Consider the following 13,065-nt stretch of genomic DNA (forward strand, 5'->3'; position numbering starts at 1 on the left):
TAAAATAAATGGTTTGTGTATCCTGTAATATTTTATTGCATTTTTGAGTTTAATTTTTATTTTTGTTTGAGTTTGATTTTTATTAAGATAAAGTTCAAAGATTTTATAACTAATCTGAAGTTTCTTTCGATAATAAAACCAAAACTGTTGTTTATTGCTTTTTGATGATCCTAAATTAGTCCATTCCAAACCTTTTTTGAATCTGTTTTTTCAGCACCATCCAATCAGCATCAATTTTCAGCACTATCCAATCAACACCATCCAATTTTGGAGTTCATACAATAAGCTTTAACATCTGTAATGTTTATAGTTCTCACATGAAGTTTAACATCTGAAATACTTGAAGCTTATTGTTTGAAGTTCTAACATGAAGTTAAACATCTGAAATGCTTAAAGCTTATTGTTTGAAGTTCCATATAATAAGCTTTAACATCTGCTTGTTGAAAATAGTGATACAAATTTGTGTCTTAAGGTGTAAATCAGGTGAAAAGGTGTAAATTTAAAAAAAAAATGTTTAAAATCAATAAAAACACCTTAAAATTAAATTATGATTTTTTTCTATGATTTAATATGTAATCCACTCTATCCACTCAAAAGATGAAAAACTGCCAGAGTTTTTTTATATTTGCATTGAAAGTTTGTTCAAAAAATGTATTTTTGTTTTAAAAGTTAATATGTTCCTTCTGTACTGTGTCATTTTGGATAATGTAAAAAAAATTAGTTTGGACAACAAATATAACTTAGCAAACTGTTTTTTTTTTAGATTAGATCTGATCTGAAACAATTAGAAAATATCAAACACTTTAGTGTGTTATTATAGCTCAGTTGTTTACTCATTTAAACAACAGTTACAGTTGTTTGTTACAATAAATTGAGATTTTCTTTTCTTTATTTTTAATAAATTTACTTGCAATAACTTCTTTGCAATACTTCTTTGCAATAACTTCTTTGCAATAACTTCTTTGCAATAACTTCTTTGCAATAACTTCTTTGCAATAACTTCTTTGCAATAACTTCTTTGCAATAACTTGTGTGATATGAAAACAAAGTAAACAATTTTCATTTTTGTTGAATTTTATTTAATGTTTTAAAATAGGCTTTACATAATTTAAAACTTGGGCTTACTTAGTATAAAACATTAGTTGTAAAAAATATATCAGTGGAACATGTTAGTTTTTTAATGCTATAATTTCCTTGTAAAGCCGCAAAATACTTTAAAAACTTTTGAAAATCATACTCATAAATATACATACAAATACATAATATTTTCAGAAATATTTTTTTAACCTTAATAGGACTTGCTTATGTGACATACCAAACAAACATTTAAAAATAAGTTTTCCTTTGATCATCGGTAAAGTAACTGTCCAAATTTGTTTGTTTGTTTTACAAACAAAGATTTGTGCAAAACTTTAATTGAGCAATAAAGTTTTTTGAGATAAAATTTCAATAATTTTGAATGTTATAAAAGTTATTTATGGCTTCCTAAGAAGATAATATTATACAACTCTCGAAATTGGGAAAAATCAAGTCGGCAATAATTTGCTAACCTAAATCTTTTAGAGGTCAGCATCAGATCGGCAAAAAAAAGTTTGATACAAAGATCGTACCATAAGACATAAAAATGAGGTTGGCAAAAATTTGCCGACCTTAAACACTTAAAGATCGGCAGTTAGGTCGGCATTGCCGAATGCTGACCCTATTTCCGAGGACTGATTTTATCACAAAAAGCTTAGTGTTTTCAAATTTTTTATTAACAAAATTTTCAATAAAAGATTTCTAATAATATATCAATATCATAATAACTTGTTTGCTTATTTTTAATACAATTTTTTTCATTAGCTTTTGATATAAGCATCCATTATAGATTTTTTAAATAATTTACAACTAAATTTTTTTTTTACTTGTCTGAGTAGTTAAAAAAACATGAAAATATAAAGTTTTTATTGAATTAAAAGTTTTAATATTTATACTGTATTTGTATCAAAAAATCTTATTATTTTTGTTGTTTTAATATCTGTCATTAAATAATATCAAATTGAATCATTTCTAGTTTAATTGTCCTGAAATAATATTTGTTTATTAAGGGAGAAGATACACCTCCTCGGTCAACACCTTCTCCTGCTCTTAACCAGCATCCATTTAATGCCACACCAGAATTAGCATCTTTAAATAGTGGCAATAACACAGAAGATGATGATAATGAATCTGATGATGATTGTGCAACATTGCAAAATCCAAAACATCAAAAAAAAAAGTACTTACAAATTTTTTTTTTAACTTTTTTATTTATTCCTATTACATGTATAGGCATATAAAAGCATACTTATATCGACACTCCAAGGTCATACTGAAATCAGGAGCTGCTGGGAACTTTAGTGCATACATCAACTGATAAAGGGAAAACATACAGTTGCTGGCAGTTGCTCCTACATCAACTCAGGGTTTGGGTTGGGAAAATATGTTTTTTCATTATTCTTCATTTTTTTCTTTTTTTTCTACCAAAAACATGTATATATATATGTGTTTGTGTGTGTGTGTATATATATATATATATATATATATATATATATATATATATATATATATATATATATGTTTGTGTATATATATATATATATATATATATATATGTATGTGTGTGTATATATATTAATATATATATATATATATATATATATATATATATATATATATATATATATGTATGTGTGTGTATATATATTAATATATATATATATATATATATATATATATATATATATATATAGAGAGAGAGAGAGAGAGAGAGAGAGAGAGAGAGAGAGAGAGAGAGAGAGAGAGAGAGAGAGAGAGAGAGAGAGAGAGAGAGAGAGAGAGAGAGAGAGAGAGAGAGAAAAAGAGAGGCCAGGAATGGCATGCGGTCGAACGCTATTGCTCACCACGCAAATGGTTTTTGTTGTTGACGACTTGACCACAGTTGTTAGGGTGTTTTGGTGGTTTAAACATTTCAAAAATGCGTTGAAAAAAGAAACGCTAAGCTAAACAGTTTAGTTTAGCGTTTGTAATTCTTTTTTTTTAAGTCTCAAAGAAAAAAGTAGAAAACTATGAAAAAAATTTAAAAAAACTGAAAAAGAAAACATTCTCTCTCTAAAAAGAAAATATATAAGCTTTAAAATAAAACTCAAAAAACTCAAACTTGAGGCGAAATTTACTTTTTGTTACGTTTTGAAATAAATAATTGCGGTTGAAATAAATTATTTTAAATGTTTTATTCAAGTTACGTTAAACACTTTACAAATTACTTCTAATGATTGTTTAATAAATGAACAAATTTTATTTAAATCGTTGTTAATTTAAAAAGTGAAACTAAATTATTGAAATGAAAAAAATATAATATTTTAAAATTGCATAAACATTTTTTTAAAAAAAGTCATAAAAAAAATTTTTTTTCAATAATCCCTCCGTTCCGAAATACTGTTCCGATTTCACGTTTTTTTTTGTTCTAAAATACTATTCTGATTTGATTTTATTGCTACTTTTGAAGCGAAAAAAATCAAATATCTTTAATAAAATGACTTATTTAGAAAATAAAAAATTATTTGAAAATGTTTACCAAAGGCCACGACAACAGGAGTACCCAGGGGACCTTGTGCCCCCTCTAGATTTTTGCAAAAAGATCTATTTTTTTTACAAATTAGGTTTTTTACGGTACTTTATTTATTAGTTTAGGTTTTTTTGGAGCAGCATATGTAGCAAGCAGTATAAGCAGCAAGCAGTATATGCAGCAAGCAGTATATGCACATACCGAATAATAATCTAGGGTATCTATCTTATTTTTGTATATCTCTTTGTCTACTCATGCTTTTATATGATAATATAATAAAAAATAAAAAATCCAGATTATTTGTTGGTGTCTCTCTGTCTCTCTTTTATTCATTTAAAAATATTCAAAACACATTGGAAATCATTTTAAACCAAAATGTCGTCTGTTTCTAAGTTTATTGTTATTGCAGTAAATGCAATAAGAGCGCTAGCAATTAAACTCTTGATTTTTTGTTACAGATTTAAAAACAAATAAAGTCATCTATTAAGCATGAAGTATTTAAACTAAATGGTTTTAACCACTATTAAATAATTTAATACAAAATAAGAATTTTTTAACAGTTAATACTATATATAATTTTTTTCCACTAAAAATGTTACAATGTTATTAAATTTTTATGTTTATAATTTATTTTTAACAAATTGGAACAGTATTTCGGTACAAATATTTCATAAAAAAACATCCTTTCTAGAAATTAATGGTGTGGTGGTAAAAGATAATATTATTGCCATGAATTATTCATAATATTATAGAAAAGGATCTAAATTTTATACAAAAATGTTTTTATTTAAAAACATAACTTATTTTCAATAATTTTTTACATTGAATGCAAATCGGAACAATATTTTGGAACGGAAGAAATAATAAAGTAATCTTTTGAAAATAGCAAATTTAATTATTTCGTTAGTCAAGTTTAAAAAAAAAAAATTTAAACAATTCTTTGAAAAAATAGAAATAAAAAAAATAAAGCAGTTCAACAAAAGATTTTATACTTATTCATATTTTAAAGTATTTAAAAAAAAAAATTTTATTAAAGATTTTTAGAAAGACATGGAAAAATAGTCATAATAAATTTAAACAAAATGTTTAAATTTATCATAAAAAATACATGCCTACTAAAAAAAATTTACATTTTTTTTAGTAGAAAAACGTTAAAAAAGATCAACAATTATTTTGTTGTTCGTAAAATAATGATTTTTTTATTTTAAACGCACTTTATATAAATTTGTAAAAAATTTACATTTTTACAAATTTATATAAAGTGCGTTTATTTTAAACGATCATTATAATTAATTATTTATTTTATTAAAAGCCTTCGCGTAAAATTAAAACGTTATAAAAGATCAACAATTATTTTGTTGTTCGTAACATGATGATTTTTTTATTGCATTTAAATTGTTAAAACATTAAAACAGCCGTAGTCAAATTGTAAAAAAAAAACATTCTTAGCGTGGTCAGTTACAGAGTGCGATCGCACGCCATTCCTGTCCAAGCCTATATATATATATATATATATATATATATATATATATATATATATATATATATATATATATATATATATATATATATATATATATATATATATATATATATATATACATGTACATATATATATATAAATATGTACATATATATATATATATATTTATATATGTACATATATATATATATACATGTACAATTATATATATAAATATGTACATACATATATATATATATATATATATATATATATATATATATATATATATATATTTATATATGTACATATATATATATATACATGTACAATTATATATATAAATATGTACATACGTATATATATATATATATATATATATATATATATATATATATATATATATATATATATATATATATATATATATATATATATATATATATATATATTAGGGTGTCCCAAAAATGCAACTTTTTTGCAGAACCAAAAGGTTCGAAACACATCCTGGTTGTATACCTTAAATAAAAGAAAAATGCAAATTTTTAGGTCTTTAAACCTTCAGGAAGTGTTATGTGTAGATTTTCAAAATTTCAAAATGTATAATATTTTGATAATCAAACGATCTGAAGAAAAAACAGTTTATTTTGGTTCAAAAGATTTTTTGTTTTATTAAATTGAAAAAAAAAATTTACATTTAATCTAAAATACTTTTTCCTAAGGAGTTATATTGTTCAAATCACTCTTTTTCATTCTTTTAACCACATTTTCTCGTTTCCTCTTTAGCTACCACCATGATGTCTCTAATTTTCATTATGACTGTCTGCCAGGAAATCTTGCACTAGACATATATTTCTTTTAGAGCAGTCATTTGTGCACTGGATATTTCAAACAAAATCTTTAAAAAACTTGTAGCTGGGATGAAGAACTACAAATTTTCCATCAGAAATCATGATTTTGACAAAACAATATCTTCCAAATTATGCCCTGCATGCTTTAGAATTGGAAAAAGAATTTCTGTATGACCCCTTACACAAAGATGAAATCTTGTAGCAACTTCACATGTTGCTTTTATTAATCCGTCCCCTAATATTGACAGATGCAGCTCATCAGATCCTTTTTTTTTTCTTATTGTTAATGGCACAGAGAAACTTTTATCTTCTTCACTAGATACATCGAAAAATCAATCATTAGATAAATTTGATTCAAAGTTTATTGATTCTGTATCAGAATCAGAATCAATATAATTCTCAAATAAATTTTTATCCTCTATGAATATTTCAACTTTTTTGAAACTCATTCCTATGTTCTATTCTCATTTGGTAAATCATGTCAATGATTTACCAAAAGAGGAGGGTATCAGCTAAAATGTCATCCAGGGAGTTGACATTTTAGCTCCTTTTCCATAGAGCAACTAATATTTGGTTTTATTGACTTATACCTTAATTGCTTTGAGGAAACAATATGGCAATATCTTTTTAAAATGTCCCCATTTGTAGGCGACTGGTATTTGGGAAGCTCTAAAATGGGTCTGTTCAAAAGATACAATGGTGTCCTTGGGTTTTCTACCACATTGTTAATTTTTTTTTCTATATCTTAATTTTTTTTTTTTTTAACGCTTTTTTTTCTGCATTGTTTATTGTTTTTTTCCATATTACCATTTATTTATATATTTAAAAAACATAAACTTTATTGTTATATTGTTGTATTATAAATAATATCTTTAATAGTATTAAAAAAATAATATATTATTTATGAATTCAAAATAAATAAACGAGAAAGAGGTGGAAATGTATAATTTACGTGGAAAACCAAATAAAAAATCTAGAAGTGCCTGTTTTTCAGATTTTAGACCTAACACTTCTAGAGGTCCTTAAACACTTATACTTGGCAAAACTGCTAATTTTTACGCATATAACCAGGATATATTTAGAACCCAAAAATTTTATTTTGGGTTCTAAATATATCCTGGTATATATTTAGAACCCAAAATAAAATTTTTGTTATATATTTAGAACCCAAACAAAAATTTCATATATTATATATATGTGAAATTTTTGGAGTTGCTAGCTAATTTGTGGAGGTGGCTGGCTACCCCTGAAGAGGCTAGGTAAATATTTAAAAGATGATTGGTACCCTGTAATTTATGTATTTTTGCCGGGTACCTGGTAATTTGAAATTACCCAGTATCAGGTACACCGCAGGATTTTCCAGGTAACCAACACCTCTTCTTGCGTTTTTGGGTTGCCAGGCACCTTTAAAAATTAAAAGCAACTCCAAAACTTCCAGGCACCTCCAATAAGTGCAAGGTAAACCAGCACACCTAAAAAAATTGCCGGGTACCAGGCACATCTCTATATGTTACATAATGTTAAATTCTGTTACATATACTTTATAATTAATACAATAATATAATGTACAATAATGTAATGTATGTAATGCTAGTACTTGGTTGGAAAAACTTTTTCCGCAATTACAGCATTACATCTATGTTGCATGGAATCAACCAAATTAAAACATCAATTGGTATCAAATAAATCCTGTTGATTAGTTGGCTAGCGACTGCTAACTATTCTCTCAATGTTCTCCCAAAGATGTTCTATTGGGTTCAAGTCTGGAGATTGTAACTGCCATTCTAAGACTCGAAGTTTCATTTAGGCAAAAAATTATGTCACTAGCTTGGATGTCTGCTTCAGATTGTTATCAAATTGGAAAGTCCAACTATGAGACATTTTGTTCTTTGCATGTGACAGCATTGTGTCGTTGATTATTTTTTTATACATGTTTTTTTATCAATAGTGCATTAAACTTAATACATTAGACCTACTCCATCACCGCTAAAACATGATCAAACCATTACTGAGCCACAAGCATCCATTACTGTGGGAATGGTACTTAACATCATTTTGGTGACCTACTTGATGTCGAACATATTTAATACCATCAGAGCTAAACATATTAAACTTTGACTCCCAATCATTCTCATAGCATTTTTGACAATTGGTGTTTTGCTGCCCAATTTAAATGTTCTGTTGCAATTCAGCTGTACCCTACAATTTTTTCCAGAAACAAAAGGTTTTTTAATGGGACGGCGCCTAAAAAGGTTGTGTTGTTTTAAGCGGCACTTTACTGTTGCATAAGAACAGGATATATGATGTGACTATGTAAATTCACTATGAGCTTCATTTGCACTCTTGCGGATCTGCCTTTGACAATCTCACTATAACATTATCTTGTTGTAGTAAGATTGTCAAAGGTAAAAAGTTGTTGATTTTGACCTTCCTTACTTCTGCAATGCTTGGAAATGATTCCACTGTCAAAAAACTTACAATGTATAGCCTACTGTTGATTGTGGAATATTTATTTCTATTGAAATTTGTTGCACAGTCCTTCTTTTATTAGATGGTTGTATAATTAACATTTTCACAGCCTCTGTTAAATATTTATTATGTTCCATTATGAATTAATTATTATGGAATGTTTTATAAAATATGCATTCAGAAAAAGTATTATTTAAAAAAAAATGTTTTTGTCCAATTACTTTTGAGCCAATCATTTTCATTCTTGTATTAAAATTTTGAGTAATTACTCATAAATACGATTTTTCTTTTGTTTTTCATAATTTTAGTATAACTTAAAATACTTATAAGAAGTTTCATTTAAAAAATTTAACTTGATGAAAAAGTATAACTAAAAAGCTATTTGTCCAATTACTTTTGGATGCTACTGTATATATATATATATATATATATATATATATATATATATATATATATATATATATATATATATATATATATATATATATATATATATATATATATATATATATATATATATATATATATATATATATATATGTATGTATGTATGTATGTATGTATGTATGTATGTATGTATGTATGTATGTATATGTATATATATTTGTAAGTTAAAAATAATTAAATTAGCAATCTAGAATTAAATATCCTTGAATATTTTTATTTAATTGAAAAAAAAAATCAAAGTTTATTTCAAAGAAAACCTTTTGTAAAAAACTTTTTAATACTTTATTTAAAGGAATTCAAAAATCTGATTCACAATAATGTTAATTTAAAAATCTGATTTACATTAAAGTTCTGAAATCAACCAAGTTGTTGCGTTTAAGATGGTTCTTTGTGTATAAGATTTTTGTTGTTGTTGTTATTTTTTTTATAAGATGTTGCTATGATATTGATTTTATTTTTCGTTTTGTTTTAGTCTTCCACCATATGAACATTTTGAGACATTAAATAGATTGGTGGATGACCTTGAAGGTAAATATTTCACCTGTGTATATATTTCACCTTTGTATATATTTCACTTATGTATATATACTTTAGAGCTTAAGCTCTCGCCCACACTCTCCTAAAAAGGTTTACCAGAGCAATTTACGGCTCTTGCAAGAGTATAATTTTTTCTCTTAAAAGTATAATTAACATTGTAACTAAAATGCCGAGAAGGCCACTACAGATGAGGAGGCTAATTAATAGTGGTTATAACCCTCTCTCAACTCTATAACTCTGAAACACAAACCTTGATAAACAAGGCCGCTGCGCGGAAAAACAAGTTGAGCATGGTACTACCAGGGACATGGTGGGGATCGAACTCAGAACCTCTTGCTTATGAAGCGAGCGCTTTACCACTACAGCACTACTGCATTATATATTATTCATTTTTATTGTGGAATTTTTAATTGTTGTGATAATTCTTGAAATGCCTGTGCTCTATTACAAAAAGAAAATATAAAACATTTTTATAAGCAGTAAAAACTTTTTATAAGTCTTTGTTAAATTTTTTATCAATTAAGTAATGTTGTTAGTAAATAATTTGATAGCTAGTGTGAAAACCCATAGACAACGCTCGTCTAAAGAATTTTTTTACAGCATAATAAATAACATTATACTAAATGCATATATTCTTGTAAAATTAACCTTACAAACATATGCTTGTAACAAGTATAACATCAAATTTTTAATTTAATAAGCAATTTTTTTAATGAATAAACAGATAGCTAGTGCAAAAACCAAAAGCTCTTGTAAAAAGCTGTTTAGAGGAGCAGCTCCGATTGCTTGTCTTGTTCGTTTTATGAGAGCTTTTTTCTGCTCTTACACTTATTTACTCCTGCCGAAATCTGTAAATATATATATATATATATATATATATATATATATATATATATATATATATATATATATATATATATATATATATGTATATGTATATATATACATACACATACAAAAACGAACATGTGTACATAAAATACATAAAGCATGACACTTTTATACACTTTAAATATATGTGTTCAATAAATATATTAAAACAACACTTAATTGAAAAGATAAGTTTTGAAAAAATATTTTAAGGATACTACATTACACTAAGGTTTTATAGGTCCTTAATGTTATTAAAAAAAAACTTTAAAAATCAACCTGGTATCAAATAAAATAAAATTTTCAAAAGTTCATGAAAAAATATTATTTTAGATTTTATTGCATGGTTTTTTGAGATATTCTTTTGGGAAATTTTTTTTAGATATATTTTTTTTTTATATATTATTCATTTGGAAATTTTTATTTGAATTTGCTTCAAAAAACTTTTTTTTAATTAAAGCAGAGATGTTGCATGTTTGTTTTGAGTGTTTTTGTATTGCAAAATAGCTTTTAAAATTTTTACTCATGGATGTTACAATTAAAATTGTTACACATGGCTCCATACAAACATTTATAAACTAATACAGCTAATACATAATAACGAGCTCTTTTTCTAAGAATTTTGTCTATTGATGGAAGCGATTACTTTATTTACATGATTGTTTGAAATTATTGCTACAGCTCTAGCTTCTAAATTGATAGTTTTATTTGTTTACAAGTTTTCTTAAAACTTACATTTTAGCTATATGTCATTATTGGTAGCATCATGGAAATATAAATATTTTTTCTGCATCCATTGTCAGCAGATGAGGTATCTTCTTCATCAAGTAAAAGCAGGAAGCTGCCTTTTTAAACAAGTTATTGAAATTTTGAGTTAAATTAAGGTGGTTATCTATAGTTACTCCTGTTGCTCCTGTTATAAATGTTACTTGATGGGATTTTAGTATTATCATTAATTAAATCTAGATTTTTTGGAAAAGTTGACAATTGCTTAGGCATACCAAATAGCATAGATTGCATTTTACCAATATTTAGATATTTTGAAATTGAGTTTATGTCATCAATTAAACATTTTTTGATGGTACTAAAATCATTGCTGGCATAGTGCATCGCTACATCATCTGCAAATTTAATATCATTGTTGTGTCTCAGACATTCATTAAAATCATTTAAGACTAATCAAAAACAAAAATAGACTGAAAATAGAGCCTTAAGGTACTCTTTTCAATACCTGTATGTTTAAATTGCTTGTCAGCACAATAGGCCATGATTATTCATAAGTCATTTTTATTGACAAAAAGTTAAATTTTTATTAAGTATATAAATATACAAAGTTAAGTTATTATATTTATATTATTATGATGAAATTAAATAATGAATATTCAAATGAAGAAATATGTAATTCTCATAAAAAAAAGTTTTCAAATTATTGTATTTAGTTTGTCATAATAAATCTCTTCAATACATATATAGTGCTTGCATAAACCATATGTAATAAATCTCTTCAATACATATATAATGTCTGCATAAACCATATGTCAACATGCGTGCATAAACCATATGTCAACATGCATGCATAAACCATATGTCAAAATGCATGCATAAACCATATGTCAACATGCGTGCATAAACTGTATGTCAACATTTATAATCATGTTTAACTATGTTTAGCGCATAATCCCACTAATATGTACTCTGGTTTACGAGATGATGGTTCAGAAACATCCCAGCTAAGCCTAGAAATGTTATCTAGTAACCAAAATCTTCCTGATGTCCTTCCACACCAACAACGCCAGTCACCAAATGTAAGGATTCGTTTAAATAGTTTTAAATAATTGTGCAATTACTTACAAAATTACTTTGCAACTTAATTTTATAACAATAAGTGGTTTAATTTAATTTTTAGTTTTATTGTTATATTTATTTATATTCTTTTATTATTATAACTATATTTATAAATAACTATAACAATTTTATTAATATTTATATTTCTTCTATTATTATTATTTTATTTTTCTGTGTTTTTAATGCATCTTTTTAAATATTCTATTACACAATGATTTAGTTTTTTTAAATGTTTTGCTTTACCTGTAAACTGGTTTTTGTGTTACCGGTTTTTCTGTTTGTTAGGTTCGTGATTCTATTGCATCATCGATCACTGCATTAAATATATCTTCAGTAAATAATGATGATCACCAATCTAAAAAGCATAGTGTAGTTAGCAATGCAAGTAACATGAGTAGAAGAACAATTATATCGGAATGTAATGTAAATGTAACACCTGAAAGGACATTGCAAAGTAAAGAAAATCCTGATGTATGTGCTGGGTTGTTTTTAATTCTTTTTGAAGTTCTCTTGAATATTTTGTAGCTTTAATTCATTACTTCCGTTGTGGTTATCTCTGTGATTTTTAAACTCATTTTCAATTTAGCTTCCTGAAATACGAAAATATCGGCATAAGTTTCGATCCGATATTCTTTGTGGTGCATTATGGGGTATGTAATATTCTCTTTTTTTAGAAAATAATTTATTTTATGAATTTTTTTTAGTTTAATTTTTGTACATTTATATATATTATCTATTATGTGTTTAAATATATTTATCAATGTTTTTTGTGGTTTTGTCGATTTTTGTTATATTTTCTTTGTGTATATTATCGAAAATATTTGCTTTGTGCATTTTATCGAAAATATTTTCTTTGTTTATATTATCGAAAATATTTTCATTGTGTATATTATCAAAAATGATAATTAGGTGTGAATCTTTTAATTGGAACTGAAAATGGTTTATACTTGTTAGATAGAAGTGGTAATGGTAAAGGTATGCAATAATTTTTGAATGGG

At 25.5% G+C, this 13,065-nt stretch overlaps 1 protein-coding gene across 1 annotated transcript in view; it reads left to right on the plus strand.

Annotated features, from left to right (window-relative positions):
* LOC100214284 (serine/threonine-protein kinase mig-15) overlaps positions 1-13,065 on the plus strand; it is a 53,376-nt gene that overhangs the window by 23,534 nt on the left and 16,777 nt on the right. Inside the window, exons 13-18 of the mRNA XM_065788794.1 lie at positions 2,088-2,257; positions 9,288-9,343; positions 11,894-12,027; positions 12,353-12,538; positions 12,654-12,717; positions 12,977-13,042. Of these exons, the coding sequence (XP_065644866.1) occupies positions 2,088-2,257; positions 9,288-9,343; positions 11,894-12,027; positions 12,353-12,538; positions 12,654-12,717; positions 12,977-13,042 (676 nt within the window). The remainder of the gene's footprint in view (positions 1-2,087; positions 2,258-9,287; positions 9,344-11,893; positions 12,028-12,352; positions 12,539-12,653; positions 12,718-12,976; positions 13,043-13,065) is intronic.

The sequence above is a fragment of the Hydra vulgaris genome, chromosome 01, assembly GCF_038396675.1.
Source record: "Hydra vulgaris chromosome 01, alternate assembly HydraT2T_AEP".
Taxonomy (NCBI): Eukaryota; Metazoa; Cnidaria; class Hydrozoa; order Anthoathecata; family Hydridae; genus Hydra; species Hydra vulgaris.